At 42.0% G+C, this 19764-nt stretch overlaps 1 protein-coding gene across 2 annotated transcripts in view; it reads left to right on the forward strand.

The window, feature by feature from the left end:
- The first annotated feature begins 1355 nt into the window (after positions 1-1355).
- Positions 1356-19764, forward strand: part of LOC143286968 (serine/threonine-protein kinase tricornered-like) — a 68107-nt gene continuing 49698 nt past the window's right edge. Inside the window, exons 1-3 of one of the 2 annotated variants that reach the window (XM_076594953.1) lie at positions 1356-1503; positions 4150-4292; positions 6461-6512. In XM_076594953.1, the coding sequence (XP_076451068.1) occupies positions 4168-4292; positions 6461-6512 (177 nt within the window). In that variant the 5' untranslated portion in view covers positions 1356-1503; positions 4150-4167. Of the gene's footprint in view, positions 1504-1687; positions 1752-4149; positions 4293-6460; positions 6513-19764 lie in introns of those variants that run through there. The other variant, XM_076594952.1, reaches the window with a different exon arrangement.

Genomic DNA, 19764 nt, shown 5'->3' on the forward strand with positions numbered 1-19764 from the left:
GTCTTCCGCATATACTATTGACCTTCAGAGTTAAGATGTTTTTGCCCAAGTTAATTTATTGTAAAGGACACAACTATTTATAAAAATTCAGTGATCTTTATCTTCATCTTCAATCGACCACGTTACAACGTTACATGTGTAATTTGTTCTAAAGCATTTTTTATCTACAAAGCTCACATTCGGCAAAACCAGTTCTGAACAATCTGTAGTTATGATATGTATCTTTATAAATCACTGACTCGTCCCACTCTTGCATAGATATACATCTTTCATTCTTTGCTTAATGACAAAAAGTTTTCTCAGTCACAACCTGAACACCCTGTTGCACCCAGATATACCCAAACCCAAGTCTAAATAAAGTATTTTTGACTAAAGAAACCCAGCATTGTTTACCCCTTTCGTCCAGTTTAAACAACATCAGATATGCCTGTCTGGGTAATCGTTGCACATTCACAATTAATAACCTTAACCTTACCTGATACACCTCACAGCACAATTTATATACAGTGGACAGCGTCCTAATTCTGCGTATGCAAACTTGTTTGGTACTCTTAAGTGGTATGCTAAAAAAAAAAACAAAAAAAAAACCCCAAACGTTTACATGCAAAGGAATGAACCTTCTCAATTCTACCCAGTCTGTTGAGACGCCACATTTCAGAAGCGTACAAAAGAATGGGCTGTACCTGAGCATCAAATATTTTGGGAAAACGTCGAGAGAGAGAGAGAGAGAGAGAGAGAGACAGAGACAGAGACAGAGACAGAGAGAGAGGCAGGCACTGCAGAGCCTACACCCACAGAGATACACAGAGCCTACACACACACACACACACTCAGAGCCCCCACCCCCTTCGCTCCCTCCACACACACACATTCACACACAACACAAAACTCATGTATTACATAATCATGTGTCCTCAAAGCAGACGACGCGGACACTGGGCATTTATCCAGGTACTCCGAGAGGGTAAACAATTGACCTATACTTTATCTAAAGTGATAATACAGCATCCCAGCTGATTTCTATAAAATACTGTGCACACAATAGTCATTTAACTCCCAAAATGAATAATTCAAACGGACAAGTCTGTTTGTTTTGCCTTCAATAGCAACAGACACATGGCCCGACGGTCGCGTCTTTCCAAATAACCCGGAAGTTGATATCAGTTGCCGGATAAGGACACGAGAAAAATAAATTAAAAAGAAACATCGAAATGGAAAGACTGATAAAATGTTAAACTTCCAGCCTATAGCCTCATTATTGTTCCTTTTATAGGTTTGATCTGAGCATGCACAGAATTACATTTTCTTTTCAACGAGAGAACTATTTTTCATTCTCGGTGCTGTTTCCTCTCGTGAGTGATGTGGTTGTGTGGACCGAGTTTCCATTTGCAGTCAGTGACACAGATCGTACGACGAGCGAGTGTGCCTCTCAACCTTTATTAACGGATTTATGTGAAAACCGCTGAAATTTGGAGACTTAAGAATAAACTCCTGAAGGCCAGGGTAAGGTAGATCAGTTTAATTTGATCCTGATGTATTATATGTTCCGTTGTCAGGGTCAAACTTTTGCATGGGTAATCTGTGTGGTTTGAATGACCGTTCTTATCGTCTGCTCACCTGCTATATCAGCTGAGGCGATCGTCTGCTTGTCCTCATTTGAACCTGCAACGATCATCGCTTATGTGCAATGAATAAAAGATAAAGCTGATTCGAGGACATTTTGTATTGGAAGACACAGCCTGCTTTTAATGGTTTACAAGTATCGGCTTCCAGTGCTTAAAATAAGGCTTATGTGGTGTCTTTCCTTTGTTCTTTGTGACACACAGACCGTTTCATTTGACTCGCCGACAAGGCATATCACAGTCGTCGTTAGGTATTCAGTGAAGATTTACAACAACAAAAAAGTTCTACGGCTAATGAAATCCCGACATTGAAAACTGTGTTACACCAGTGCATTAGTAATCAGATCCATTGTCTTTTTCATGACGACAGATTGACACATTATTGCTCTGCTTGGTACACAGGACTGGTGAATGAACTAACACATTTCAACAGCAGAACCGAACAGCTGACATCATATTTTGAATGTGAATTCATTCATTTGTATTTTATGGATAGAGAGAGAACAGTTAATGAATGTTATTACAATAGTAGTGTTGTGCATTTAAACGTTTTTCTTACTAATTCATTGTCTCGTTCCTTTTAGTAAATTACCAAATTTGCCAATATACATTGTATTACAAACATGATTTTGCTCCTGGTTAGTGCATGCTGGCATTTTTATGTTGCCATAACCCTCTGAACTTTGATATGAGTTATGTTTGTGATCTTTTATTGTGTGTGTATACATAGAAGGGGTACAGGTACTTTTGGGGGTTCATTTTGTCTGTTGACCAGGGAGATAAGAAAAATCCTCACTCTCAACTCACCAGGTACTGCTGTGATTAAAACCCCATGACCCACATTTGGAGTCCATTGCTCTTACCAGTCCACAGTTTCTCCCATCTTCAACATGTTTTTTTTTTTTTTCTCAGTTGTAAATATCATTAGTATGTTTATAAATATGATACATATTCATATAATGATAATGCTTGCAGTATAGTAGCAATTGATACCATTGGTATAGTTCCATGTGGCCAAATACTTTTACATGCTTTATATGCTTTGTTCATTATTGACAGCTAGTGTAATCCTGTGGTCTAATTATATTTTGGTTAGATATATTATGGGACACTCTTAAGATTCAGTTATTGCATTTGTATATATATCACAATTAACACTATACAATTCATACTGAATACATGATGAGTTGATAAACCAAACACCCAGTGTTTTATTACTTTAACACAATAGGTAGCACTTGGCATATTCTGCCTAGCACAGAAATCATAAATTTTTAGCTGCCACAAATTATGAAATTAAGAACAATATGTTGAGTGGATCAATAGCAGCACTCCATATATAGAAGTTCAATGTATTTAATATTAATGAAAAACCTGTGGTGACACTGACAGTGTGAAAAGTCAGTTTTCCATGTTTCACTTTCGGTCAATTGTTAATAGAGTATATGTTTATTAATTACTAATATTAGTCAACACAATTGTTTTGATATGCAGTTGTGAATGGTGGTGTGTGTGTCTGTGCATGTCTGTCACTGCATGTGTGATACACTGTTGAGTGTGTGTGAGACACTGTGTGTGTTGTATGTTTGTGTGTTGTTGATTTTGTGTGTGTGTGTGTGTGTGTGTGTGCGTGCACGCGCGCACGTGTGTGTGTGGGTATGTACATGTGTAGGCAGCATTTATCTCTGGAATTTTCAGAATTTTGAACATTCAATGAAACTTGAAAGGGTCAGAATGTATACTTAAAATCATCTTTTGTTATGAAGAGTGCAGTAGTATTAGACAATATGAATATGTGGTTGTCATTTATGATGATTTATCTTAAAAAGAAACAACAAACAAACAATAAGATGTATTATGGGCAAAATTGAGCAGTGTAACAGAAATACTTTGGTTTATTAAGAAAACATGTCTGACTGTTTATTTATTTTGTTTACTTTTATTTGAACAACAAAAGATCACATTTGTGCTCTCAGAATTTTAAACACTTGTCATAGATCAGCCAGAGGAACTGACAGTACTTACACTAGTCATAGAATATTTTTGTCCCATTTATGGTGTTTTTAGTTTTTATTTTGTAGAGAAGTTTAGACACACTGATACACATCTTGAATCACTTTTGAATTGTTAAGATATTTCTTTGAAAAGTTTGATGCTTAGATGAGAAAGTGATATATTCTGAAAGTTTGTGTTTATTTTTTACTTTGTAAAAAGTTTTCTCATGGTACTCCCAGGTGTTTCTTTTACTAGTTTTAGTATAAATTCATAAAACATGAAAAGAAAATGATTTAGTGCCTCTTATTTTCAAGATCTGTCATATATTTATTCTGACAGCTTTAGGTCTTATTCACTGTTTTGACTTAGTTATGAAACAGACTAGCAAATTCGGGAGATTAGATTATATCAACATATTTTTATATTCAAGCAGTATGTTCATGAATAGAATCTTACCACATTGCATTTGTTCACCCTTCTGTCACATCGACTTAAATCATCATGAACCTTTATGTTGAGCTTCAAATTGCAGGGTCCCCCCCACTCCAAGATGGCCACAATAGGAGAACAAGGGCCAGTGAGTGGTCACACACTGGACAAGGTCACCAAGGCCAAAGTCACTTTGGAGAATTACTACACCAACCTCATCAACCAGAATGGTGAACGCGAGTCCAGGTTGGTCTCTTTTGTTTCACTTCCTTTTGGGGATTTTGAAAGAGGTGTTCTTTTATGGTCTTTTGTTGTTTATGATTTTGTGAATCTGGTTTCATTTGAAGTGATTTGATTGAGACAATGAGAGGGATATGACTTGTCAAGTAACTTGATAAGTTTTTCTTAGTTTGTTGATTTAAACTCAATTTGTTAATGATATTTAACTCAGTACTGAAAGAAATGTTTATGAGTAGGTTGTAATAAGTCTATAGCAGATAACTTAAGCAATGAGTAAATCACTCAATCAGTAATTAATCTAGTTAATTTGGCAAAATCTTTTTATTATTTGCCTTTACTGTTTACATGTGTTTCTTGCTTATTTTATGTATTTTTTTAAACAGTTCATTGATGAGTTCTATAATGCAAATATGGAAACAAGCAGGAGATTGATTGGTTACTACAAAACAAGACTAAATAATAGGGTTCAGTTATACTAGACTGGAAAACAAATTTCTAATGTGGCATGACTCTCAGACTCAGAGGATAAGTGTGAATACAAAGAACTGAATTGAGCAGTTATTCCCTTTAGTGTCTGGGACTGTGGGAGAATAATGGGGTATGATCTGCTGGCGCCTATGTGCCCCCCCCGCCCCCCCACACACACACACATCCCTCAACACACACACAGAGAAATTGATACACACACTAAACACTTGAAGCTGTACTCTCGTCTGGATTATTCTGATTAGTCAACATGTAATTGATTGCAGATGTACACATGCACTGGCACATCTGACATTGCTCAGTCAGAATTAGTCAGCAGTGAATTGATCACCTGAGGCAATGTGCATCAGAACAAATCACATGAAATCAGACTGACGCACTGTGTTCAGTGATTTATATCTGTCATTGCATTATGTATCCAGAGCTGTCAGGTTCATGTGATGTATGACATGGTGCTGTAAATGTAACTGATGATGGCAACTTAATCCATATGGCCTTGCCTCCCCTGAAAGCTTGACAAAGTGAGGAATGGAAAATGACATCCCTTTAAAATGTTTGTAAAGATTAATCACTGAAAGTGTGTAGTTTGTTACCAGGTCTGTAAGGATAGAAGGGTACACAGTGCAGAACTTCTGAACATCTATGACTGATACTGTAATGTCTGACTTAAAATGATCAGCGTATCCTTATAATTGAATGGGGGAAAAAGAGTTACAAACAGTTTATATGTGTGTGGATGTGTTGGTGTGTAGTTTTAGGAGAGGAAGTATGAGAGTTCAGCTCTGTCATGAATGCAGTCTCAGTCTAGATGGGTCTGTAGCAGCTTCATCAGTCATGCTCATCCGTCATCACAGGAAAAGAATCATTGAAAGTCTGTGGCCTTTTCCATGCCATGCTCTGATGTTGACAACAGTTTTAATCCCACTTCCACTTTCATGCTTGTGATAGATTAGTTTCAGTTTTGGTCTTAGGAGTGGGCAGTGTCATGACTCATGAGTACTCTTGTTGGAGGGATGTAGTGGCAGTCACTACTTCAGTGGGGGCACTCTGTCAAGCTCCATGACTGAACAATTACTGTTGTTGGTAGAGGTTTACATCAGTTTACTTGGTATGTCAGGTGTGTGTGGAATTTGAAAAGGCACCACTGAATAGCACTGTGGCTTACTGACCCTGTTTATTCATGACACTGGGACAGCTGGCACCTAGAATATGACAAAATGTGCCTTGGTGTGGCAGAGTGTGGGTACTTTTGGATGAATGGTGTATGGGTAATACCGTTCAAATAACACAGAAGATGGGGCATCACACACACACACACACACACACACACACACACACACACACACATGTGCATGCACACACATACACAGACATACATGCACAGACACACATACACACACAAACACACACACACTTTTCTGTATTGACCAAAATTTTAAAAAAGATGGTTATTTTGCATTACCCTGATTACCCTAAAACCACTTATGAGGTTCCTTCGAATCTCCCCCTGCCCATACATACTGGTTCATTTATTGCTGTATGAGTACCAGCAATCTTCAGGGAATTATCAATTTAATCTGCAATGAGGTTACACATCAGAACAGACCTTGCACTATATTTCAAAGTATTTTGGATGATACAGCTGTTAATGGAAACACATTGTCTTAGTGGGTGATATTTTTATGCAGGTATCGAACCTTGGAACGCTCTATGGATGATGAAGGTCTCACTGCTGAGCAGGTAAGGCTCATAGTCATACCATCCACAAACTTTGTATTGTGAATTGTATTTTACTGGCAAAACTTATCATTATGATTATAGACCTGTATGTTTTGTCTTTAAGTGTTTCACAAATTTTTATCCATATCTGATAAGTGACTTGCTTAAGTTACAGTCTCTGTGCCAGTGTGTGTGTGTGTGTGTCTGTGTCTGTGCCTGAATGTGCGAGAGGTAGAGAGAGAGAGAGAGAGAGAGAGAGAGAGAGAGAGAGAGACTCAGACTCAGAGAAAGAGAGAGAATGAGAATTTATTCAATGTGTGTGTGTATGTGCTTCTTGGAAAGGATTCTAACTGTATGATTGCAACTTTCTAAGTTTCTTTTTATGTGTTTACATACATGTCTGTGTGTGTACAAATGTGACGTGTGTGTGTGTGTGTGTGTGTGTGTGTGTGCATGGGTGAGAAGGTTTGGAGGGGTGTGGGGGTGGTGGAGTTTCCTTAGTTAGAGATTGGTTCTGATAGATTGATTCTGACTGCTGAAAGAGGAAACTGTTCAGTCCTATTCTTTTTTTCTCTTTTTGATTTTTTTTTTTAATGCCTCCCTCTTGCTTGCTCTCCTAACTAGTCCATTCTGCACTGTTTCTTCCTTTCACTGACTGCTGTTTCTCGTTTTCTCTCTGATCCCAGTCTTCTTTGCCCTTGAGAAAATCTGTCAACCTTCATTTCCATAGTCATATTGTGGCCTGCATTTGTACGCACACACAATGACTCTCTCTGTATACTCTCACATGAGCATGTGCACACACATACACACACACACTCTCTCTCTCTCTCTTTTTCTCTCTCTCCCTCGCTCTCTCTCCCCTCCATCTCTGAAAGTTTGTCTCATTGTCTGCATTTGTCTATCTGTCTGCCTTTGTGCCTGTCTGTCTGCCCCTGTCTCTCTCCCTCGGTCTGTGTCTGTCTCTACTATCTCTCCATCAATGTCTTATTGTATTCTTTGTCTTCTCTCAAAATACAATGAATAACCTTTGCTGTTTCAAACAAAAACAACTTGCTTTTACTGGCACGAGACAAGAGTTGCACTGGCGGTAAAGCACAGAGGCAAAAATCAGGTGTGATAATCTTGAACCTGATCTTTAGTTCAGTCACAAAGGGTCCCACTACGGCATATCACCTGCCACCTGGATTTCAAATTCGTCAGCAGAATAAGGGTTACAAACATTGGATCAGTCTTAGAAACCTTATCAGTAAACTAAGAAAGAAAAGGAAAGCAAGCTGCATGTGGGTGTGACTCTGTGTATAACATAATAAGCTGGAGGGCTAGGGGCCTTTTATGAGTGGACTTTGGCAGGAGATCAGGATAGACAGTTATTTGAAAGGCATTGCGTCAGTGTTGCTTAGGCTGACGCCTATGACTACGTCAGTCGTTGCATGGGTGCTGACAAACTGTGTGCACCTCTCAAGTTATAGCTGTAGATCCTGTGAGTCTTTGATTTGATAAGCCATTCTTTGACACGTTTTCGTCAAGTAGCATACGTGTTACCTAGCCATTTATCAGCTGGTTGGATGAGTCCAGGTTTTCATAGACAATCCGCAAGTTTCCAGTTGATAAATAACCTGGTTGTATGTGGCGTTTTTACATGATTTCTGTCCCTTCTCATCCATACTTTCTACCTCCTCTCCGCCCCCTCTCTCACTCTCCACATACACACACACACACACACACACACACACACACACACACACACACACACACACACACACACACACAAACAAACAAACAAACAAACAAACAACAACAACGAAAAACAAAAAAAAAACCTAACTTTCACTCACTTTAATTACTCACTCTGCCTCATGCTGATGTTGAGAGGAGGTTGAGAAGACAGAGAGGGACAGAAGGGCATGGGTGTATGTAAACATGTGTGTGTGTGTGTGGGGGGGGGGGAACCAGGCTGTGAAACACATGACTGAATGGATTTAACCTCGCTGGAGTCATGAGTCCATTGATTTGTGCCCTGGTGCGAAAACTCTGGAAGCAGCTTAATGTTGTGTGTAATGTAAATTTGTAGTCTGAGCTCAGTTGCCAGATTGGTAGGCTTTGTTGTGCTTTGATGCTCAGCCAGCTGTGTTGTGGCCTTTGTCCAGTCGACGGTGAAATGTGTGTGCAAGTGTGTGTGTGTGTCACTATGTGTTAATGCACAGAAATAACACCCTGCTTCTATTTTTAATTATTCTTTGTCAATGTCCTTGAATGTAAATACACAACTTTCTCAGTTTCTAGACTCCCTTAGGTTTCCATACCACTTTCTTTGACACCTTTAAAAGTTCAGCTTCTGTGAAGAGTCTGCCTTTTGGATTCTCCCCACAGAGATATAGAGAGAGGTTGGAGAAAGACAGAGACCGTCTGTTTGATTACACTCTGCACGTGCGCACGCACAAACACACACAGACATCCACGCCCACCCCTTCCACACACACTGTGACACATGCACACAAACACACACGTACACACACACACACGCACACACTCACCTATTTTTAAGGGAAAAGAACATGTCTGGATAACTGCATGTCTATATATATATATATATATATGAAAGCAAATGAATTCCCAACTCAAAGCTTCGGGAAACAACCTGAGCTTGAAGAAAAGAGTCAAGCTGAACTAATGGGTCGGAGTTATAATCACGTCACCTGAACTGAAAATTGCTATCACATTGACATAGTCACACTCACGTGGCTGATACCAGCCAAGGGAATAAAAATAAGGGCATTGCCAGATATTGTGATTATTGTTATTGTATGTTTATCATGTAATGACACATATTTTGCCTTTGCTCAAGAGGAGAATCGTGGGCTACTTCTATTAATAATAAGTTAAAGTAACTTGTTTGGGCCACGAAGAGTTTAGATAGTTTCCTCTATATGTTTTTGTCCCCCTCCCTTGCTGCCACAGTACCGCTGCCCTCACCGGCAAACACGCACACACACACACACACACACATACACACACACACGCGCGCGCGCGCGCGCACGTACGTACACACACACATACGCACACACACACACTTTTCATTTGTGCGAGGTCAGTGCAATTCTCAAATGTTATAAATTGTAAACCAGCTTCAAAACAAAGGTGCCAGCTGTGTTGTGCTGGCAGGTCAGTCTTCTTCAGGGATCGGCGCAGCGAAAGACAATACTCCAGTTAAATGGCTTAGCTGTTGCACTTTTGAGGACAGAAACCCTGCTATTTTAGGCTCCGCTGTCTGACTGCCCCCCTCTCTCTAATACCCCTGTGTGTGTGTGTGTGTGTGTGTGTGTGTCTGCTCGCGAACCATTCCCTCGCTATTTTTGTTGGAATTAGTGTCTAGAAACGAACTGACGTAACGTCAGTTCCTTTTCCCACGAAAACCAACTTGAGCAGTGATCGGTAATACACAAGTGTTTACATAGTAATGTATGATGTAATTGCACGATTATTATATATTTTTTTTAAAGAGTATGTAAACGAAGAAAAATATATCCGTTGGAAGACCGGTGCTCAATATTACACACACACACACACACACACACACACACACACACACACACACACACACTGGTCATTTGTACTCCGTTTTTTTGTTGTTTTTTTGTTGTTGTTGTTTTTAATAAGTGTTTTGACGTATTGCTTTGGTTTGACTTATTGCTCCGTGCTCTCCAAAACGGATGGAAGAGTGTGACTTTCCCTTCATGACGCAGTATTTGCAGTGGTCCAGACACATCCACTCATTAAGCTTTAAAAGAAAAGGAAAAAAAGAAAGGGGGAAAAAAGGGAAAAGAAAAAGAGGTCGACTCATTCTTCACCCTCACTTAAAAACACACAGAGATGGCTATGCAGGCGTATACACCCTTATGCACCCACATCCAGTCACGCGCACACAAACGCGCGCTCGAAACGGAAAGTGGAGGATACAAGGGTAATATTATTAAAAAATGTGCCATATAGTTCTAAACGTTCAGATCTATAGACATTTTCGAAAATTTAAGAGCCTCTTTCTATACTTTAAAGTGAATAGATTCTGTAACCTCTTGTCCCGTCATACTCATTCGTCGAATGTATACAGCCCCCTCCCCCCAGAGTACAGAAGCAGTTTGCCGTTAATGTTTTAGTTGACTTACAAGTCACGTTAGTTTTCATGTGACTAGGAAGTGTACTCCTGGCTCTAATCGTGACGCTCTTATCCCCTCCCCAGTCCAGCTCCCCCCGCCAGTCCAGCTCCCCCAGTCCTTGAAAGATAAAATGCCATCATCGCTCATGTGCAGTGCTGTATGTTATCATGATTAGGCCATTGTTGTTGCGCGAAATGGCTTAGCAGTTTTATCTTAGGGAGAATTTCGGTCTTTCTGTCTCTGTCTCTCAAAATGTTTGTCTCAGTGTGTCTCACTCCCACCCCACTCACCCCCTCTCCCTCAGTGTGTGTTTGTGTGTGTGTGTGTGCGTGCGCGAACGTTTATGTGCATGCTTGTGCACCTGTGAGTGCATATATGTGCATGTGCGCTCTTGTGGAGTTGCACACTCGGTCCCGAGAGAGAGAGAGAGAGAGAGTGTGTGTACGTGTACGGGCATCCGTTGTGCCTTTGCACTTACGAATGAATCCAGTCACGCTCGCACGCGTGGGCGCATGCATGTATGTGTGTGTGTGTCTGTGTCTGTGTCTGTGACCGTTTAACATTTGTTCAGCAAAGCGATCGAGAGAAAAAAAAAAAAAAAAAAAAAGGTAAAGCATCCGTCGCAGGGCGAGTCTCTTGAAGGGATGCAACCGCCATTGCGGTGTGTGTTGAACGTGCTTGGCTAAAGTTCGCCGGAGGAGGGACAGCTGACGTCATCCGTGGATGGGGGCGACGGTGGCGCGACAATTCGTCCACAGCTTTTAATCTGCCTTGGAAACAAACTCTGTGTGTGTGTGTGAGAGAGAGAGAGAGAGAGAGAGAGGGGGTTGGGGTGTGGGGGTGAAAGAGGGAGTCGTGAGGATGTTTTCTGTGTGCAAACAGCAGCAGGCGGCGTAGCTTTGCTCCGAGCGGTGGTCAGGTTAGTTTAAGTGGCGTGTTGCGAGTGACCTGCACAAACCAATTTGCAGCGTGTGCAGTCTCAGCGGCAAGCTAGGCTCGCTTTATCACGTTGTCGTGAAGTAGACTTTCGGAGTAGATGGGTGCTGATAATTGAGTGTGTGTGTGTGTGTGTGTGTGTGTGTGTGTGTTTCAAAATACGTTTTCTAGTACAATACTGCTGTTATAGTTAGTAGGCTATAGCCAAACACTTTTGATTGTTGCGATATTTGGTCTGTGGTTGTGAAACAACTTTTTATCTCTTATCTGTCATTATGAAATGACTGCTTCCTCACTTGCAGCAATATGCAAGCGAAATTACCTCCTCCCCCCCTCCCCCCTCTCTCTCACGGTCACACACACACACTCACACATACATGTGCACGCACATACACACACACACACACACACACTCACACACACATACACGTGCACACACACACACACATGTACACATACACACACGTGCACACACACACACACACACACACACACACACACACACACACACACTAACATACATACATACACACTGACCCCCAAACCCACTTCATTTCAGGAAAAAAAAGTGAGGTGATTGATCGCTTTGGTCCAAGATACTATCATGACCATGTTATTAGCCATTTAGTGTCTTGGCTTTGATGGAGATCTAAAGCTCGGACAGCAGCTGTGTATTGACCTACATACATGTACATGTAGCAAGCATTACAATTTCGGTTGCTGCGTTGACCTTTTTAGCCTCGAACTTCCGCCATCATTAATCTGTCACTGATGTCGAAATCAGCTTTACACGAGACACATTGACCTGATTTTTTATCTATATTGGGAGGCGACAGATTTTTTTCTCTCTCGTTTAATCGATTCGGCACTCTTTTCTTCGTTTTAAATCGTTTAAGTATTGAAGTGAGCATTGAACGTTAATGACCCCCTCTCCCCCTTCCTCCTTGATATTAACTGAATTTCTTCCAGTGGTGGAGGGTTAGTTTGGTATGATCCGCCATTGATAAGTTTTATGAATAATATGTGTTAGTTTCTGCTTGCTGTCGTGTTTAGATCGGTCTTTAGATCTCTTCCCCCCCCTCCTCCTTCCTTCCTCCATTTTTCCTGCCGGTCCCCTCAGTTCCTCCGTCTCTGCTCTCACCATTGAATTGAAACATATTTCATTGATTGGAATTTTTCTAGAAAATATAGTTTCTGCTGAACATTTTGTCACTAATTACATGTGTGTGTGAGAGTGTACGTGTATATGTGTGTGTGTGTGTATGTGTGTGTGTGTGCGCGCGCGAGTGCGAGTGCGCGTGTGTGTGTAACCTTTGTGTGCGTGCGCGTGTTGTCAAAAAGATTCCATAACATTGATACCAATTTTCTTTTTTTTTCTTTTTTTTAAAACCCCTTTGTGTTTCTCTGTAATTTGGCGTTGACCACCTACTGATCCAGGTAGGCGTGTGTAACCAAGGGAGCAGTTTGGTGTGTACTCAGTAGGGCTTTGCCATGCTGACTATTCCCTGTTTTCACATAAATGTCTTATTTCCAGGACCACCCCTCATGGGTGTCGGAATAACGAGGCTTACTTTCTACTGAGAGAGAGAGAGAGGAGGGGGGGGGGGGGGGGGGGGGGGGCAGTGTGTTTCAAATAGAATTATTAATTATCGTGTTCTACATACCCCGCGCGGGAAAAGTGTTTGCAAAATCCAAACAAAATTTCGTCGGTTCGGGAAAAATCGAAAGAAAAAAAGAAACACGGGATACGTGAAACGGAGTTTAACATTATCATTATTATTATTATTTATTGTTAGTTTTGAATATTGTTGTTGTTGTATTTTTTCAACATTCAGGAACAAGGGATGATCAAAACAGACTCTAAGAGAACTACTAGTATTTTTCATTGTTCTACTCTGGTTATGGCATGATTTATATTAACGGTTATCGTCAGTGCTTGAATAAGCTCGGTGGGAGTGATTGTATGGTGGTGGTGGTGGTGGTGGTGTGTGTGTGTGTGTAGGGAAGGTGGAGCGGAGATTACAAACGACGTATGGTTTGATCCGTCCTCCTATGGAGGTACTAACTAACGAGTGTAGCACAAGTGTGCGTTGCGTCCGCTGTGTCGAAGATAAACGAGCTCTCGTCGAAGGTACCGGCTGAGATAGCAAGCGAACGTGATACTGATAGGGGCCAACACTTACTGGTTATGTATACATGTATGAGGTGGTGTGCGTGTGATTGCGCGTGTGCGCGCCTCATTCGCCTGTGTAAATAAATTTAGGTTCAAATTAATCAAAAGATATCAACAACTTGGCCAAATTTGTCATCTCGTTTGTTTTATTGTTGATATGAACCTACTGCCAGTTGACTGTGGTTTGTTTTCTATAAGCTGAGATAATATATAATATCGACTTTATTTGGTTGGAAGAAGAAAGAAGTCGGAGGATAAAAGGGGTTGGACTGGAGGCAGCCCAAGCTATTCTGTTGTTAATATTAAGAAGAAAGGGCACTGAACTCGAGTACTTTGAGATTCATGAAGCAACTTGCTGTTTTTACATGAAAACTAAATGATATGACAGTGACAAATAAATAAATGAATAAATAGATAGATAAATAAATAAACATATATAGCAACGAGGACGAGATTTAGGTGAATGCGTCTGTGTATATGTGGCTGTTGTGGATATTGTTTTTCGTCAGTTTTAATGTCTAATCCGGGATCTGCCGATAACGGTGATAGGTAGTTAGCGATGTTTATTTGGGATCGGCCGGGAGCAGTGTGTGTGTGTGTGTGTGTGTGTGTGTGTGTACGGTTGCTGTGAGGGAGGTTCGACGATGGGATCAGACGTAGCATAGGAAGAGTACCCTCCAGCAGCGCGTATTAGATACCACACAGTGTGGGAAATGCACGCACACACAAACACAGCGAGAAAGTTGAGTGCTCTCCACACACCTACAGCTGTTTGTTCTTAGGCGGCGAAGATGAATTATAGATGACAACCAGTTGGCGAGACGCCAGCTTAAGTGCTGTGCACATGTATGCATGCAGCTGCTGCTACGGACACGTGACCGTGTGTGTGTCGTTTGATCCCAATTGCTTAACTCAATCTCTCTGCCTCTACAAATCTATCTCTGGTGACCTTTAGGTTGTAATCGCTCGGCTACTGGCTTTTGATGGCCACTGGGTCAGTGTGGGGCCAGCGGGCGGGGTCATAATCCCAATGTGTGCATATATGTATACCGTTTTTTGTTTGTTTCGTGCGTGCATCATGCGTTTTTACTGAGGCGACTATGTTCTGTATATATATATATATATATATATATATATATATATATATATATATATATATATATATATATATATATATATATATATATATATATATATATATATATCTGTCCGCAAGCTTACTTGCTTGTCTGCCTGCCTGTTTCCCTGTCCGTGTTTCTACTATCTCAGTTTCTGTCTCAATTTTACACACACACACACACACACACACACACACACACACACACACACACACACACACACACTCACTCGGAAACACACACACACACACACACACTCGGAAACACACACACACACACTCGGAAACACACACACTCGGAAACACACACACACACACTCGGAAACACACACACACACACACACACACACACTCGGAAGCACACACACACACACACTCGGAAACACACACACACACACTCGGAAACACACACACACTCGGAAACACACGCACACACACGCACACACACACGTGCGCGCACGCAATGATTTTACGTTCGTGTGATTTTGGATGATCACACGCCCACACTGAACGAAAGATCGAAATGGAACAGCTTGATGATCATAATACAAGCATGTAAAAACATAATTGCTGCTCTTTCGCTTCCCATCAGCTGTCACTTGCGATCTGTATTTATTTAGTTTGTCTTATGCATTTAATTTTGTTGTTGTTGTTTTTTGTTTTTGTTTTTTGTTTTATGCCAACGGATTGATTGATTGGACAAAATTTATTTTCGTTCGCGTTCCCGAGAGAGAGAGAGAGAGAGAGAGATTTTGCGTTAAGTTTGGAGGGAGGTGGTTGGGGGGTGGGGGTCGATGGCGGGTGGATTGGGGAGTAGAGAGTTTGCGTGTCTCTTAGAAGCTTGTTCATCGGATGTTTATCGTGTTTGAATACTACTTCTTAATAACAAAGTATTTTTTTCTTATTCGTCCTACTCCTCCCTCGTGGTTTGCACCTCCAACGTTCCACCACGGGTCGTCGTATGCTCAACGAGCGAGCTGTTGTCGGACTTTATATACCGTTCGTACGCCTCGACACTGAATCGGCCATGCAAAGTGTCGTTTTAAGGTTTTGACTAACACAATCGCACAGTCATCAATGGCCATCCACGTGCGGTCTTCGCAGTTGACCATTTTTGTCTTCACAGGCATCCCCGAAAGTTGCTTACAACAGAACATGGCGGGGTAAAAATGGTTATATACGTAAAAGCCCACTCGTGTTCATGTATGCTAGTGAACGTGGGAGTTGCAGCCCACGTACGAAGTATTGACAGACGGGGTTTACCTAGTATTCACAAGGAACAAAAAACTGTTTCTTTCAGCGTCTCATCATACTCTCAACAATGTCTTTTCATAAAGTTTCTTGTTTAAAAATGGGCCTGTCTTTCCAGATTTTAACAGTGTTACCAATTGGATTCGCATGGAACAAGGCACTTTTCACCCAGCATTGTTTCAAGGATGTCGGTCAGTGTTGGGAAGGATGTGAAAGGTTGTTTTCCCCCCACACCCCTCTCTGTCACCCTTCACAACCACAGTGGTAACATGTTTGTGGGACACATCTGGGAGAAACATGGGCGTTTTGACAAGAGAAAGAATGGTACCGGCTATGTAATGCTTACGTTTCAAGAAATTGGTTCATTGAGTTAAAAGTGGTTTTATGAAATGCCTACATATATGTGGAAGTCAGTCCACGCTTATTGAGAGAACGGAGAAGTCGTTTTGGATGTTTATGCGAGTTATTCCTTAGTTAGTAAGTGTACATTTGTTGATTAGAAAAGAAGGAAAAAAGAAAGAAAGAAAGAAAAAGCAAGGTTATTTTGCTGTCAGAGTGGGTCAGTCTTGATTGTGTCAGTCTCACTTAAAGTGACGATCGAGCATGTGATGCTGTCCGTCCCCCCCCCCCAACCCCCTCGCCCACTACCCCTCTCCCTCCCGGCCCCACACCTCCCCCTCTCCCCTAACCAATACTCTGTCTCTCTCTCGCTGTCCTGCCACCCATATTGAAGGGAAAAGCGTGTGTTCGGGGAGGGGAAGGAGTGAACATTCTGTGTTCAACAGACTGCTCAAAGGCGAGATTAGTTGTAAAAATACGCGCACCGTCTCAAAGAGAGACAGAGACAGAGAGCTCGAGAAAGAGAGGGGTCATTGACCGACCGACTGGATCACGTCAACGTCCTTCTCGTAGTTCTGTATTTCTTTTCTCCATTTTTTTTCTTTCTTCTTCGTTATCCCCTACTTCTTCTCTTCTGTCCTATAAATAGAAACCGTAGAACTATTGAGCAGAATTGATTGGATGGAGATTGCTGTGCTTTTTGCGAAGTGGAAGAGGTTTTTTTTTTCTTCGAGTCTCTCTCAGATTAGTAGCTAGGTCTGTACAAAATATCTGTGGTAAACTCCCCCCACTCAGGTCTGTGCAAAATATCTGTGGTAGACTGTCCCCACTCCCCCTCTTTTATTTACTTTTTATTATTATTTTTTTTAACCCCGTTTACGACGAATACGAATCGTTTGTGGGTCGTTAGCCGATGAATTAAACTGTGGATTGAGAGAGTGAGGGCGGAAAGCATGGTGTGGGGTTGGTTGGGCAGAGCAGAGATGCTGTGGAGACTGGTATGGTGTATGAGTTGTCAGCACAGCGAAGTTGCGTAGCATCGGTAGATATATCCATCAGAGGGTGGCAGCGACAGAGAAGGGGGAAAGCGGGGGTATGACTAGGGAGGTGGACCTTGGTTGAGAAGGGAGTGTGGGGCGGACGGGGAGAGTACGGCGAAATAAAAAGAGGTCAGAAGTGTTTTTTGAGGTCAGCGCTCTGCTCTGTCTGCTCTCTTTCAATGTCTTCTTCACCCTTTCTCTCTGTGTCTTCTGAGCCCCCCCCTCCCCCACTCCTCTCATCTCCCCGTCTGTGTGTGTGTGTGTGTGTGTGTGTGTGTGTGTGTGTGTGTGCGTGCGTGCGTGCGTGCGTGTGTGTGTATGTGTGTGTGAAAACAATTACAATTTTTACAGTTCTCAACATGAAACTCTCTTCATTGACAAAAAAAAAAAAAAAAAAAAAAAAAAGGAGCTAAATTCAATAGCAACTTTACAAAACGCAATCATACACATACATATACACGTGTGCGCGCGCACAGACATATATGCACGTGTTCGCGCGCGCGCGCGCGCACACACACACACACACACACACACACTCACTCACTCACTCATTCACCCAACCTCCCGATTATGTCGCGTGACGCCACTCGCGGTCACATTAAAGTAAGTGGAATTATGAATACATGTCTTCTTACCAGTGACCCACCACACCCCAATGCCACCCCACCCCCCACCCCCACACACACAGCCCTACCCCCCAGCGCAAAAGAATACTGACAGGTTGGGGGCTGTCAGTATTTTTCGCGTTTCTTCATAGTGTTTGAACATAAACACTAGAAGAGTGCAGTAACTCGCATTTTGCTTTCCCCCTTTCTGTCCCTGCCTTATTTTCTTCCTGTTCTAAGTATTATTTGTGCTTGTACTTATGTTATTCGTCTTTTTTGTGGGATAGTATTGAAATTTATTCATGCAGTGTCATGCTTTTGAACTGAGTATTTGTTTTGTCTTCCCTTTTCATGATGGCAGGATGAAAACAAGCCGTTTGTGATTATTCTTTTTTTTTTTCCCGCACTAAAAAAAATTCGTTCGTTCGTTCGGTCGTTCACTCTCTCTCTTTTTTTCTTTGTTCTCTCTCTGTCTGCATCTCTCTCTCTCTCTCTCTCTCTCTCTCTCTCTCTCTCTCTCTCTCTCTCATGTCTGTCTGCCTCTCTTTGTGTGAGCAAAGCACACCGAACTAGGTCTCACCACCACCGTAATTAACCATGACCCAGGCAGTCACTTTAGCACACACGATCTTGCCATTGTTTTTTGTCTGATGCGTCAGCACCTTTGATTACGAACAAAAAAAACCCCCAAAAAACCCCGTGGTTAGCTGATATCCTTGCTGAATGGTGAATTGTCCCTGGCGTTAATTCATGGCTATGCGGGCGGCTTTGTATGTTGCGTGTACCACTCACTCGCATGCGCGCGTGCTGCACACACACATACACGCACGCACGCACGCACACACACACACACACACACACACACACACACACACACACACACAAGGACAAGCACAAGCACATGCATATATACGCGCGCACATACACGCAGGCGCTTGCACAGAGTTAGCTCAGAGAGAGTTTTGAAACAAAAAAAATCATCACCGGGCAATTCGAGTGAGGGCTGAAAAGATATACCGCACACAGGAAAACAAAAACAAAACAAAACAACAACAACAAAAATGGTTTCCCTTGTCACAGTATTCTCTCTCACTCAACACACACACACACACACACACACACACACACACACACACACACACACACACACAGAGTGGAGCTGTGCATAATAGTTAATACCTCACGCTGTAGACAGGGTATCGCTCCCTCTCATGTGTTTTAAATCCCCTGTCCCAGCCCGTTCCAGATTCACCTATCACTCAAGTGGTGATGCCGGTTCGCCTATTTCAAGTTCGCCTATGTACTCCGTTACTCTTTTTGTGTGTGCGCGCGCGGAAGCTCACTTTCTTAACTGCTGGCCCGGTCTCTTGTGTTGACAGTCTGGTATCTGTGTCTGTAAACAGCAAAATCTGCCCGCCTCCTTGCTTTGGACACTGGCAAAGGTTTATCCGTGAAAGTACTCATAATTTTTTCGCCCAGTCTCAAGACCCTTAGAGAAGAAAACGATAGTGGTTATATCTGTGCAAAAACATTCGAGTGTGTATATGTTTGGGAGAGAGAGAGAAAAAGAGAGGTTTAGTTGGCGAAACGGGACTGACGGTTTGGAGGCGAAACGGGACGAAGGGTCAAACTCTCAGAAGGCCATTGAAGGTGGC

This window comes from Babylonia areolata, chromosome 10 (assembly GCF_041734735.1).
Source record: "Babylonia areolata isolate BAREFJ2019XMU chromosome 10, ASM4173473v1, whole genome shotgun sequence".
NCBI classification, from domain to species: Eukaryota; Metazoa; Mollusca; class Gastropoda; order Neogastropoda; family Buccinidae; genus Babylonia; species Babylonia areolata.